General features: G+C 36.2%; 1 protein-coding gene across 3 annotated transcripts in view; it reads right to left on the bottom strand.

The window, feature by feature from the left end:
* HELZ (helicase with zinc finger) overlaps positions 1–13,979 on the bottom strand; it is an 84,681-nt gene that overhangs the window by 33,404 nt on the left and 37,298 nt on the right. For 2 of the 3 annotated variants that reach the window (XM_062010706.1, XM_062010708.1), the window contains 4 exons: positions 12,692–13,025; positions 7,581–7,711; positions 5,009–5,188; positions 4,371–4,475 (listed from right to left, as the gene is read on the bottom strand). In XM_062010706.1, coding sequence (XP_061866690.1) covers positions 4,371–4,475; positions 5,009–5,188; positions 7,581–7,711; positions 12,692–13,025 — 750 coding nt within the window. The remainder of the gene's footprint in view (positions 1–4,370; positions 4,476–5,008; positions 5,189–7,580; positions 7,712–12,691; positions 13,026–13,979) is intronic. The other variant, XM_062010707.1, reaches the window with a different exon arrangement.

Raw genomic sequence — 13,979 nt, forward strand, 5'->3', positions numbered from 1 at the left:
TGGCTGCTTAATTTGACAACACAATTAACCAATATGGACACTTTGCAACCAAAGGTAGCCGCAGTTCAGACTGGGTTCAGTGCCGGGGCAAACACCACACTCCAGGGTCCTCCTCAGAACAAGAACCTTCTGATGTTACCTCAATATATTTCTTTCTTATCAGCCACCACACTCATGAGCTTTATTTGGTAAACTGTTATTACATGAGTGTAACAACACAAAGTCATGGCCTAATAGCTACAGCAAGGTAATGGAAGCAAGATAATCCCTGCTCTGGTTATCTGCCATCCAGTCAGATTTCACAAGATTCAGTTTCTCAGTGTTAACTGAGGGTAATACTCACCTACCATCTCACAGGAGTACTGTGAGGATTAATGAGTTTATTGTGAGTTTGTGTTTGTAAAGCACTTTGAGATTCTTGGATGAAAGGTGCTATTGAAATGCAAAATATTATGGTTATTAGACATTATTATACCATGCACTGTCTTTTATTATAAAAATTCAACTATGGGTGACTCACAGATTGGCTGACAGCATTTCAAACTGCATTGCTGCTTACCCATTAATTTCTTTTATTTTGATGTGAGATCAAAAAGCTATCCCAGAGCTATTATTCACCACTGGCATAAAAACACCTGACAGATGTGACTACTTCGAAAAAGTCGTGATACAAGTAAGCCACATTGAACAAGCTTTCCCTGTTCCAAACTGGAAAACACTAAGTCCTCCCAGTTCTCAACAAAGGATTTTCCCTTCAGGCTGTGCTCCAAAGAATTCTTCTTGAATAAACTCCAATCCCAGCTCCTCAGATTTTGTGCAGTTATTTCTCACCTGAACTCCCTCAAGCAAAAAGAACACAGAAGCTTAGAGGAAAAGGAATCTAGCAGCCTCATTTCAAGTCTCTGTTAAAAAGACTATAGGGAAAAAAATAACCTAAGTAGTCCCAAGAAGCCTAAAGAAAATGGTAAAAACACCTGATTTCCCTCTTCCATTTCTTTTGGTCTATCTTCACACTCGCTTATTCTTATGAACAAGTACACTCCTTGAGATGCAGAAAATATGAACCTGTCTTATCACCGGAAAGTTAACTTTTTAATCAATCCTCCTTTGAGGATGGCATAAGAAAAGCACCAGAGTTTCAAAGAAAAAGAAAGCAATTGACTGAAAAGACATTTATTTTACAAACTAACGTGATAAGATAAATTACTACCATTTACAGTGTGAAACCTTTCCTCCAAGCAATTTGGAAAAGAACTCACTGGTCTTTTAAAACCTGTTGTGTTTTGGTTTGAGCTTTAATTGAAACTCTGGTTTGCTCTGATTGTTTAGTTTTTATAGCCTAGGTATCTCCTGAAGCTAGTAGCCACATACTAAGCTACCTGCAGTACTTATACACAGATGATATCAAAATATCTTTTAAATAACCAGAGAGGTTTCAGATGAGATATTTTTAACAGAATCAACTTATTTCCTGACATTGCTGAACTGATGATAGTCAGCAATAACATCTTTAGGAATAACTAAAATATTCAACATACAGACAAAGTCAGTTTCAACATCTTTCCTTTCTCCCTAGTATTAAATACAAATCCAGCATATGAATACAATTCTTGCATATTATGAAATATGCAAGTAAAATAGAAGTAATAAAGAGACTATAACCCCATCACCATATTCCCAGAGACATATAGATAAAACTGCTGTTATTTCCTTCCTAGGTCTCGACTGGAGTGTTTAGGAGACAGTGATAATCTGAAGTACCCAGCTCCAGTACAAGACTCTAGCAGGTGATGGAGACAAGCACATCCACAAAATAAAAGGGTATACAAATTACGAGCCAATTACTACCTCTTATGGCTCTGACTCATCAGCTAAAGGTGCCTGCATCTCCATACTTAAAATCAAGTGTCTTGGCACCTAACAGAAGCACTTAATCGAAGGAACACTCATTCCTCCTAAGTGTAGGTTACGGTTGGGGTTTTTAACTTTCAGAAACACTTCTGCATTAATTTACATAAGTATACAGAATTGTTTCAGTGTCAAGTTTCTTCATTAAGAGGCAGGTTTTGGAGTGTACTCCTAAAACATTTGAATCATCTAATCAAACCCAGGGGCACTTTTTTCTTTCCTGGTTACAAATTTGTTTACGAGCATCAGGAATAGGAGAATTTGGCCTTCAGGCTTCACTGGTATTTTATTTAGGTGCAGAACTTAGACCCAACATAAATTCTTAGTGTTCATTCTGACTCCAAGTTTTACAAAAGGCAAAGAAAGTTATCTTGTTAGGAAAGAAAAAGTAAGAATTTATAACCTGATAAAACCCCCCAACCTCCAGGCTTCAAACTTTTATGTTGCATCACTGACAGGATAATGCATTTTGTGTACATCTTACCACAGAAATTTACAGAACTATTTACACACTTCCAGTACTCAGTCAATGTTAAATAATTAAGCTTTCCTTCTTTAAAAACAACATAAATAGTATGATGTTCCTCACTAAGATACAGCAACATTTTCAGCAAGGATACTATTTAGCCAACTCATCACTTGTAGACTAATTAAGGAAAAAAAATCTAAAGCAAACAGTTGAGCCCTTTAAAAACACATCAAGCTTTGCAAGCAGCACATGCAGCTTTGATAATTAACTGCTTCTACTGCACTTGAGTTTTCTGTTAAAATATTGCAAGAAGCTTAGAGCACCCTGTTTAACCTAACACTAATGCTTCTAACTTGGAAATACATCTTGACAGCAGTCAATATGAAAGGTAACAGATCCATAATTAATTGTGTGCAAGGAGTCTCACATAGCTCTACCTTACCACTGAGATAAATTAACCCTTTAACTCCTGCTAGATCATGTCAACATGTACTTAGCTTTCAAACAACATATGCTTCTCAATTAGGTGTAGTATTTTTTACTTGAAGATATACATACTTGTGGATCCATAAATATATATATACACACACACACACTCAATTCCAGAGGTGCCTCCATTTGCTAAAACTTTAACTTTTTATAGATGTATCATGATTATTTGAACAATTCCACACAATCTACAGCAGCACTCTCTGAAGGCTTCATAACAAGTATTATGACAATTCTCTTAAATTCAAACATTTTGTGCTATAATTTTCTTGGCAAATATTTATGCATTTATTAACCATAAGAAAAACACCATTTCTGTTTATGTATATTTTTAATAACTATTTCTGAAACTGATCTATGGAGTTGAATACAGGTAACAAAAGCCTGGCAACCACTAAACTATATTTAACTCCTTGCTCTGTTAACCCATGTTTCAATTTTCCTAAGTGTATCAATTACACTTATTTTTCCCCATCACAAAATTAAGGCACTATAATGCTTTTCATCACAAAGTGCTTTACAAACCACCTTAAGATAATCCATGCTGAAATACAATCAGATAAACACTAACTTTTCAAAAACAAGCCTTCTTTTCCTTGGTCAGATCCTTGGCTGTAAAATGCCACATGGCAACTAAAGCCAGCAAACCTAAGAGTATTTACACCTGTTGTAAATCTAGCCCTTTCACATAACTTCACTGGCTTTACTGATATTGCATAAAATATAAGTCTAGGATGGCTTTTAATAGCTAGCAAGTAAACATAAAGAGTAATTTTCTTAGTCATGTAATAAATTTGCACAATGTCATTCAGAAAAAGATGCCCAGAACTTAAAATATACACCAAGCTAGCATTGCACATTATATACTGTGATTACTGCACAAAATATTCCCAGGAGCAGGTTTCTGCCACAAATAAACCCTCCTTAAATATTTCTGTGCAACTTTACCCTCCTTGCTCTTAAAGAGTCCACCTCTTCATCTTTTTTCCTTAATCATTTTCCCCAAAATACCTCAGTACATTTATAGCACATATACAATAACATCAAACTGACTTATCAGAAGAGGCCAAACTACATTCACATGATTCTCTAAATATGCAGCTCCTATGATATCAAAAGTTTTCATCCCAAAGCCAGGTGGGTAGCACCAGTTTGCAAATAATCACTGTAAATGTGAGTCAAAAATTTTCTGGAATTAAAATACAATTCAAGTTCATTTTATTTTATCATTGTAGCTTTTAGAGGAGCATATCAAAAGTTTGCTGATTAGGAAAGACACATTTACCAACAGAATAATAAAACCTTAAAAAAGGATGTCTTTATTTTTATTTAACAAATGACCCAAAATTGACAATGTTTCACGTTCCTTTTAGTTTATGTTTTTAAAAGCACTGCTGGTAATGCCAATATGCTCTTTAACCTTTAAAGTTCTTTAACCTTTTTTATAGACACCTTTTCTTAAGAATAGTATTTTATAGATACATAATAAGCCTTAAAAAAATACCTGAGAGGTCTTGCCTGGGGATTGCCTGCTTCTACATATGGATGTAAATAATCCTTTATGTAGAGATCAGCAGCACTATTAGAATGGGTGCAAATGAGAATCCTGCTGGAATAAATGGTGCAAATAAAAAAGCAATGAAGAAACAGAAAACAATTCAAAGCAGTAGAATACAAAAAAAAGGAAACAGTGGACAACTTCCTGCACATTTGTCTTAATGAAACTAGTCCCTAAGCTACCCGTAGCTTGAATGATTCAGCCCTTTAACGTGAATCCTTCAGCTATGAAAGAATTTAAAGTTCAAACAGTTCTTCAATAATTATTTTGTGATTATTAATCTAGACTTGATTTTAAGTAAGGAACAGCTCTTCTTATCTAGCATACTACAAAACTTTCCATCTCAAGCAAATTACAGTCATTCTACACAGTGCCAATTTTAATTAGTTTTGTTCAAACTGGCAGATACAGGCTAAGACTAGAAAATTACTTTCTCATTCAAAACAATGACAGATGGCTTGGGATTTGTTTGTATTTAAGCTGGGTGGAAATCCTATATTTCTACCTTTCACTTGAACTTAGGTTAAAAAAAAATGACATCATCTCTGCTTAAGTATCAGTCTGTATTTAGTGCCCCATCTCACCTAGTATCCTGTTGTTGGAGTATGTGCTTGACTGCCTGAGCCAGAGTGAACGTTTTTCCTGTCCCATAGGGACCGATGATAAGAACAGGAGGCAGTTGTATTGAAAGTGGAGTAGTGATAGCCAGAACAGCCTCTTTCTGCTTAGCATTTAGTCGAGGGTCCAACTGCTCATCCCATTGTCTGCACAAAAGAAGACAACAGTTTAAAACCAGAAGCTATGACAATACACTGTCAGTAATGAAACAAGGTAAGATCTCAAAAGCTGTAAAGAAATCAGTCTACGTGCTACTGCACTGGTGGTGTCATTCTGAGACACACTGAAACAAATCAACAGATCTAGCAAAGCAATCACATGCTTTCATGACAAATATTTGATCATATTTGCAATAAATCTGTTGCTTGGGGGTTTTTTTAAGAAAAAAAAGGAATTTACTTCTCATTTTACATTACCTCACTTACAATAACCTGCAAAGTACATGTGCTTTTGAAAAAGTATATGCTGCACCATCACCTGATGACAAAAACAAGTAGACATACAATGACTTTCTACTATTACTATGCAAAATGTAACATTAGTTACATTTCTTCCCTGCAATATTTATATTGTCAACATTAAAAGCCAGCAGTTACACAACCACAGGGCTTGGTAGAAGTTACCTACCATGAAATAAAAAAAGAACAAAAAAACCCTAATGGCTACCAATTAACTACAAATTTCTCCTGTACGTTTTTTTGAAGTATCATTAAGGCACACACCTCTAAAGAGAGGGGAGTCTAAACTAAGGATTTTTGCAGTAACTAGCTAGTGATACCAGCATTAAGAGGAAGATGCTTTCAGAAAATTCCAATAAGAGGTTAGAGATTTGTAGACGAAGTTTTTCATGTTCCTACTGACAGATTTAAAACTAGACATGCATAGTAAAAAACACCTGTCAGAGCTGCACATATGGCCATGCTTCAGTAATGTGATCTGCTGTGGTACAAGCACTATGTTTCTTACAGACTGGGAAAGTTTCTATTCAGTAGTAGCTGACCACTGGGAGTATAATCAAGAGGAAATTGATTGAATTCCTACTTTTTAAGACAGGTATGAATAACAAGCTGGGAGGAGACTAAGAAATACAGGAAAGTAATAGAGATGCAAAATAAAAATAGAAGAAAAATAGAGAGAAAGTTTTGAGTCAGTCAGAAATCCTGATTCTCAAGACAGGCAAACCAAGCCAACAGATGGAAAAAAACCTCCATGTTTATTACACTGGCTTTAACTGAACCACAACCATTAAGTATATTATTTATGTATATAAAAATACAAATTATTATAAAAAACAATTATATCAACTATAACCAATACATAAACTTCTATAAATTTCCCAACATAAAACCAAAAAGATAAAGTTTCTGCTTACCTGACTTACTCCCTTTTTATTAAAATCACTGCTTACTTCCAAACCTTTAGCTTTGTAGCATAACTCTATGCAAAACCTATTCCCTCCTTTCTGCCTGTAATGTTAAAGCCTTGATGCATGCAGCAATCATCCTCACCCACGACACTGCTCTCACCCTTTTATCATCTCTGTGTTTCTTACACTTCCAAAGACAAACTAAAACTTTTCCAGTCATTTTTGTCTTACATTATCTTGCTGTCTCGGGCTCCTGGACAGACGACTTTACATATAACCCTTGAGCTATCTTCTGATTTGTACTGCATCACAATCACACTCCTAATTCTCACCTTCAAGATACCACATGACTCCTTACATGACATAGAGGCTATCAGTTCCACATAACTCTCATTTCCCTGATTCTAAGTACAGAAACCTCATGCCTCTTTTATCCTTCCCTATGCAGCAAGAATACTGACCATACTCCCTAAGCAACATGGCCTCACATTTCTCTTCCATAAGTCTTCTCTTCGGGACTATTTTCACTGCATTGCCTTTAAGTTTCCTTAAAAATATTTATATAACATAGAGGTTTAAAATTTCGTAAAGAGATCAGTAAGACATGTATGCAAAGAATCTCAGGACTGCTTGCAAGTGCAATGCTGGACCTTCCAAGACTCGTTCCCACACCTTCCTTAGTCATCTTACTTCAATTATATGTCCAATTGGGCTCATTGCATCAAACTCAAACTTAGGCTCAAGTACTGATGTATCAATCCTTGCAAACAGGAGTCTGCACACATGAGATCCTGCACAACAAACGCTTTGTAACTGGTATTTATGTTTGGTATTTACATTGCTACCAAGTGGCATGCATATTTTCCGTGAAGAACAGCAGAACAGCAAATAACAATAGCAGATTTGACTTCTACAGCTACAATACAACTGCAATGCCTATAAAAACCACAGCTCAATCACTAAGAAAACCAATCAACAGACTCTAGTCCTCGGAGGATCACTTTTCTTGTTTTATTTAGAACAGTTTCACACCTTTCTCTGAACCATCCTCATCATTAATGAAGAGCAAGGCATGTTTCTTGTTCTCGGGCACATTTCAGCCATCTGTTATGGGAAACTCAGTACTGCATTACCATATAATCTTTGATATTAAAGTGTTTGTATTCTTCTACCTGTTGGGACTCCAGGGTATGGTGGGAGTCATGCTGACATCTGGAAACAAAATACTGTTGTCCTTAATCCTGTCCAAGGCATAATGCATTTCACAGAGTGGTAAGCGATTTAACTGAAACTGAAGTTCAACCTGCAGCATAAAATGAATTAAAAAAGGAAGAGGTGAAACAAAAATCATTAATTTGGAAAACAATCATTAGACTTTGCTGCACATGATACATTTTTATCTGCCTACAAAGTATTGAGACTCTCAGAAGAAACCAGCAAACGTGACTCAAGATCTGCAAGAAAATTAACTTGTTCCTTTTGTTTGTTTTGAAGCAAACATTTAAGAATAAGCATTTTCTCCAATGTAGTTTTGTTGTTTGACTTACAAGATGAAATTCCACTGTAATTTCATCAAAAACATTCAAGAGAACACATTTTTTGAATCTTTTTAATACAAAAAATACTCATGGAAACTACTTTTGTCCTAAAACAGTGTTTTTACAAATACAAGCTTCCACCTCTTGTTGTAAGAACAATCTCAAAGAAGTGACAGGTGAGAAATTTTTATGGATCAACAGATGACATAAATTAGATGTGTGACCAGCGGAGATAAACCCCAAACGTTGTTTATTTCTAGTTAAACATTCTGGAATAATATAACCTGTCACTTATGCTCAAGTATTAAGACTCCAAAAGCTAATTTCTAACAATTAGTCGCTTATCAACACATTCACTTTTTTGTTCTCTCAATTATTTATGTTTTAATGATAATAAATAAAAGATAGTGCCAACAGAGTTCTGGTACAGTGCCAGAAACAACATGCAGAGCTGAACAATCAATAGTGAAATTAGTTTACAGATACATATACTGAAAAGCAAAGAGAAAAACACATTCTAAATTTGAACACAGGATAAAAGCAGCCCCTAGGAAAACAATTCATGTGAGCAGTTCATTCAGATTATCATTTACATATATCTAAATTTGCAATCATTAATCTCTCCAGAAACAAATGAGTCCTATCAGAGCTTTGTGCCAGAGAATAACATATTAACAACACAGAAGCTTTTATAAAAAGTTTGACACAGATTTGCACTACTACAGAACAGCAGAAAAACACTGAAAGCTGCTGAAGAAACTCAAGTGATTGACATACAGATTTCTTTTTTTGAAGCATTGCTGTCTATCACTAAATATTTATGCACCTAGTGTGCTACGAGTATACAACCAATTAACAGATGAGAAAAAGAGAACCAGTAAAGACGAGCTGAAGCTAGTACATCAGCATTATCACATTGCTGAAGAGATGGGGCGAAGCTGCAGTTGAGCACCTCATCCCATCCCAGAGAAACACCATAGAGGTGACACAGTCATTCTAAACATACCTCCATGCCCAAAGCAAATTTCTGGTCTCAGATCTATTCATCTTCTCCTCTGGTATTCACAGATTCTCTGTTAGCCAGTCCATTATTAGTTAATCACACTCTAATCTCATGATAATTATCATTACCAACCAGGAAGTTCAAAGCCAAAGCAACACTAGAATATATTTTTGTAATTATCTTTTCTGACAACTTACTTTTGATTTATTATACTTTTTCTTGTATAATACCAAGAAATAATCCCCATTTTGTTGTATTAAAGATCCCTGTGGCTATTCAAATAAGACAGCAAACTTGGGAAAAGAAAGAGAAGCCAACAATCACTTCCTAAACATGACAGGCTTTACTCAAAGCCATGTAAACATCTTTCACAAATTTCCTCCTATGGAGGAATAATTTAGCTTTCTAGATTCAACTACTTGCTGAACCTGACATTCATTTATAAGCCCACAAAGTAACTTAAACCCATACAGGGATCACACCTGTAAGACCCTCTTTGTGCACCAGCAACGTTTAACTACTTGAGCATCTCTTTCAAAAGGATTTGCAAAACATAGCTCTTAGCATTTTCTTTTTCCTAGTATATTTAAAGATTACACTATTCATATGATTATGTGGCATGTAAAATCAACACTAGCCTTGCTGTAAATAAACAATGTTTGCTTGTATCCGTGCAGAATGTAGCCATTAACTTTCAGTCTCTGGCAGACATAAAGATATGAAATATTCATCTCTACTAGCACATTTTACAGCAAGATGTATAACAACTATAACTCCAAAGACAGGGGCAGTAACAAATCTGTACAACATTAAGTATGGAACTCACTAAAGCAATTGTGACTGCCAGGAAAACAAGACTCACAAACAATTAAGAAATTACTTTCCTCACTGTTCCATGTGCAGTTTATGTCTATCCAATACTTAGGTAAATATCCTGGACTTCAAAAACAGTGTGGTCTAGTACTTGTCAAGAACCACAGTGCCAGTTCATCCTACCCAAGGGAGACCTCAAGCTTCCTCCAAAGCTCTGTCCTACCCATCTCTACCCAGTGCCCATTTGTCCATCTAATCGCATCCCACAGATGTTTGGAAAACACCTTCATGCAAAGGGCAATGGTCCCAACCTGACAGTTTGATGTATACAGGAAAAATATCTTTGCTCAGCCAGACCCAAGGCTAACAAAAGACCACCCAATATAACAATAACAACTTAAACACAGAAAAACTGCGATGCTCATCTGAGAGACACTTTAACAGTCCCTTCTGGGAATCCAAGCGAGGTGCCTAGCATTAAATACCTCTTATTATCTACCTGCATTCACCACTTCCTTTAACAGCTTGTGATTTGTTTTGGATTTAATCCAGTTTGGATTGAATCAAATAGTTATATTTGCTGTTGCAGAGTACTGAATGAGGCCATCTGTGAAGGAGAAGCACATAACCTGCTTTAATATATATTCCACAATAAGAAAACAGTGGGAAAGGAAGTTAATCCGTTGCCAGTTTCACAGATGAGGATACAGAACAGAGTAACCACTCCAAAAATAAAACAGTCGCATGTTTGGTCACCAAAAAGGACAGCAGCCACAGGGGTTTAAAGCACCAGTTCACTCAACAGTTCACTTCAAGAATGGAGCACTTGATGAAAGCGAGATTGTGTATTTATTACAGTTAAACTAGAACAAAAGGAAAACGAGGGATCAGGAAGTTTCAAAGATTAATTATTAGAAGAGGAAAGGAAGGAAACCACCTGACTTACAAAACCTACAGAAATATAAGCAATTTTGTTGACTTTCAAGAATCACACAGGGAATACTAACTCCACCAAAGACAACGGCAGCATTTCCATCATCTTTAATAAATCGCTATACAACCAAATTACATTCTTCTCAGTTCTAATCTGAGGACCCTTGCCCAAATTTGCTGACAATACTTGATCAGGAAAAAATTCCTCACAATTAGAAGTCATTAAAATATAGGCAACACTCGAAGCATTCGACCACCAGTTCACTGATATATGTATGAAGTACTAAATGATTTCACAAATTTTAGGACCCAATTTTTAATGCAGAATAGATTTGCTGCCTCAGGCAAAGTTTTATAAGACACTGGAAGAAAAATAAGCCAGTCACTGAAGCTTCAGCTCATTTTGCATTCCAGTAGAGTTTCTGATCGAGTCAATTACTAAGTTTAATTATTGTTTTAAGAAAACAAACACAAAACCAAGCACCCAGACCAACATAAATCTTCCCAGACCAATTATCCATGTTAAATTAAGACATTGGGATTCTCGCATATATTTCCCCAAAGCACAATGAATGGGAAGAGATAATCCTTTGGTGAAAATGCATTCATTTCAAGCAATTCCCATGACCTTAATTTGAGGTTATTTCTGTTTGGTAACAAGATCAATCGTAAGACCTACAGCAGACACAGACTGGAGGTGGATGAGGAGTTGAAGTATTTAACTTACCTAGAGCTTTGTCTTCCCTTACATGCATTGACATCTAATGCACTATCCTGTTTGCAAACTAAACAGTGTTTCTTAAAAAAAAGAGAGACAAAACAACACAATATCCTTACCCATTTCATGTTAACTGCAAAGTGAACAAGAGCCTGACCTCACTGCCAACACAATCACCTCTAACAAAAGCATTACAACCCTTCATTTTTGGACTGAGTGTCTGTCTTGGATATAGGTATCAGCGGAGTGAGAGCCACAGAGGCAAGTATTATCACTCTGAAACACAGAATATATACAATAAAAGTACTTTTTCACCTTCCTCATATGGCTCTATCTACCAACTCTCAACATCTTCATCAAGGAAATAGTGTAAGTTGAAGACTTTTCCCCTGAAGGACAATATGCCTTTTGTTCTCATAAGGGCACAGAAAGCAGCACAAGGCCCATTCATAACCTCAACAGACTTTATTAAAAATTCATCTCACCTCAGGCCTAAGAACAAATAGTGGAATCCACAATGACACAAACAAAAAGAATGAAAAGATACAAAATAAAGAGTCCAAGATGTAAGTTATCAAACACTGAGTTTCTAGTTGGCAATGTCAAGAGGAGCAGGAATAGAAAACTCCCTCCTTTTACTCCATCAAGAAAGGGTTCCTGAGGTAGCCTGAGCTAGTGTTTAACAACCTTCTCAATTAAAAAGTTCTTAATCTCCAACCTAAACCTCCCCTGGCACAACTTGAGGCCATTTCCTCTTCTCTTATCATTCATTACTTGGGAGAAGAGACCAACTCTCACCTCACCAAAAACTCCTGCCAGGGAGTTGTAGAGAGTCCCTTCCTGCTGCCGCAGAGTTCTCCATCTCCTGCCTCCACTGAGACAGCAGACCAAAGGATGTCGGCAGCAGACCATCCCTCAAACATAGGCATGCTGTCCCCAAGTTTATCTCTGTCAATCCATAGAGGGCTTGTATCTGAACCAGACATGTAGAAACAATGTCCAAGACAGCTTACAAATCATGCTCTCAAAACCATCGTTACACAAGCAAAAGTCTGCAAGCAGCATCTAAGCATCTCAGAACTTTGCCAGAAACTAAATTCATTAAAACACATTTTTACTCTCTAACAGTTCTAAAACAATTTATTTTTCAAATAATAAGCCTGCTTTCTGTAAGTAACAAAATTCCTTTACATATCTTCAAGCAATTATTTTGGGTGGAACCAGAAGAAACACAATTCAAACAGTTTCCATACCGAAACAAGTTCCACTCAGACTTACCTGCATTTCACAATCTGCCCGAAGATTAAGTTCTTCGCAGCATTCCCTGGATACCCTCAAGAAGATATAATCCTTTGTTTTCTCCTCAATAGCTGCTTCATAAACCTTCTCTTTGGTTCCTTGGGTCTGTGCTGACTTCTCTTTAGTGACAGGCAATAAATAAACAGCATTGACTTTGGTCATCACAAGCCGTCCTGCCAAAGTGTCTTCCGAAAGTGTTTCGGTGAGCTTAAAGCGGCCAAAAAGTTGTCCATTTTGGGCATACTTTGCACCTCCAGAAACACCAGTGAGCATGAAGCTTGCTACAATCTGCAATTGCACTTTTATGTTGAACCTAAGTAAGAAAGCATCGAGTCAGTGCAAAAAAATGTTCTCAGAGATTTCATGCATTCAGGCTGAAGATTCAGTGGAATATTTTAATAACAATATTCCAGTGGATGAGGAAGGGATGAAAGAAGCAACTTTTGATTTCTTAAATCTAATCCTTAGAGGATTTTGTAGTTCAACAGTTTGCCAGTGCATATGGTTAGTGACAGACTTTTTCCCCCTTTCTCCTTTTTAAACCAGGTTGAAACAATCTGTTTAGAAAATCACACACATTCTAGGAGGAGATTAGTATGCATTGGTGGGAGGTCAATAAAGTGTGATAAGTCACTTTAATGTGTTATGCACGTGACTTCTAGAAAGTCGCAACTACAAAGAATTAATTTGTTACATCTCTCCTAACAGGAGGAACTTGCTGCTAATAGGAATTCCATGGATGGATGGTTTATGTGCCTGAGCCTGTGATGTCATTTCCTCATTTCAAATAAAGTTATCTAATTTTAATGCCTACAATCTGATTCTTTTTCAAGGCATTTTAATCAATCCCTCTGAATTATAGGTATAGTACCGTTTACTTTCACTGGAATATGAACAATACTCAGTTCTCTCACTAGCAACTTTTCAACACATTTACACAAATTAGGGAAAAAAAAGTAAAATACAAAGGATTCCACAAATGAAATAAATCTCTTGAGGAAATAATTAATTTTCTTATAATATCTTTCACAGTCATATTGGTTTTATTTGATCAGTTCTCCCCATTATTTCTATTTAAGCTAATAAACTGGTAATTCATTGTTTAAGCCCTGTAACATCAGTAAGTCCATAAGAATAAAATTCCACGTTTTAGCTTGCTTGGTAATTAAACATCTACCAAGCCAATCAATTTTTTTTCCCTCTTTGGGAAATCATCAGTCTTGAACAAAAATTACAAGTTTGCCCCCCTGTGGTAACAGTTGTTTCT

Source organism: Colius striatus, chromosome 18 (assembly GCF_028858725.1).
Source record: "Colius striatus isolate bColStr4 chromosome 18, bColStr4.1.hap1, whole genome shotgun sequence".
NCBI lineage: Eukaryota > Metazoa > Chordata > Aves > Coliiformes > Coliidae > Colius > Colius striatus.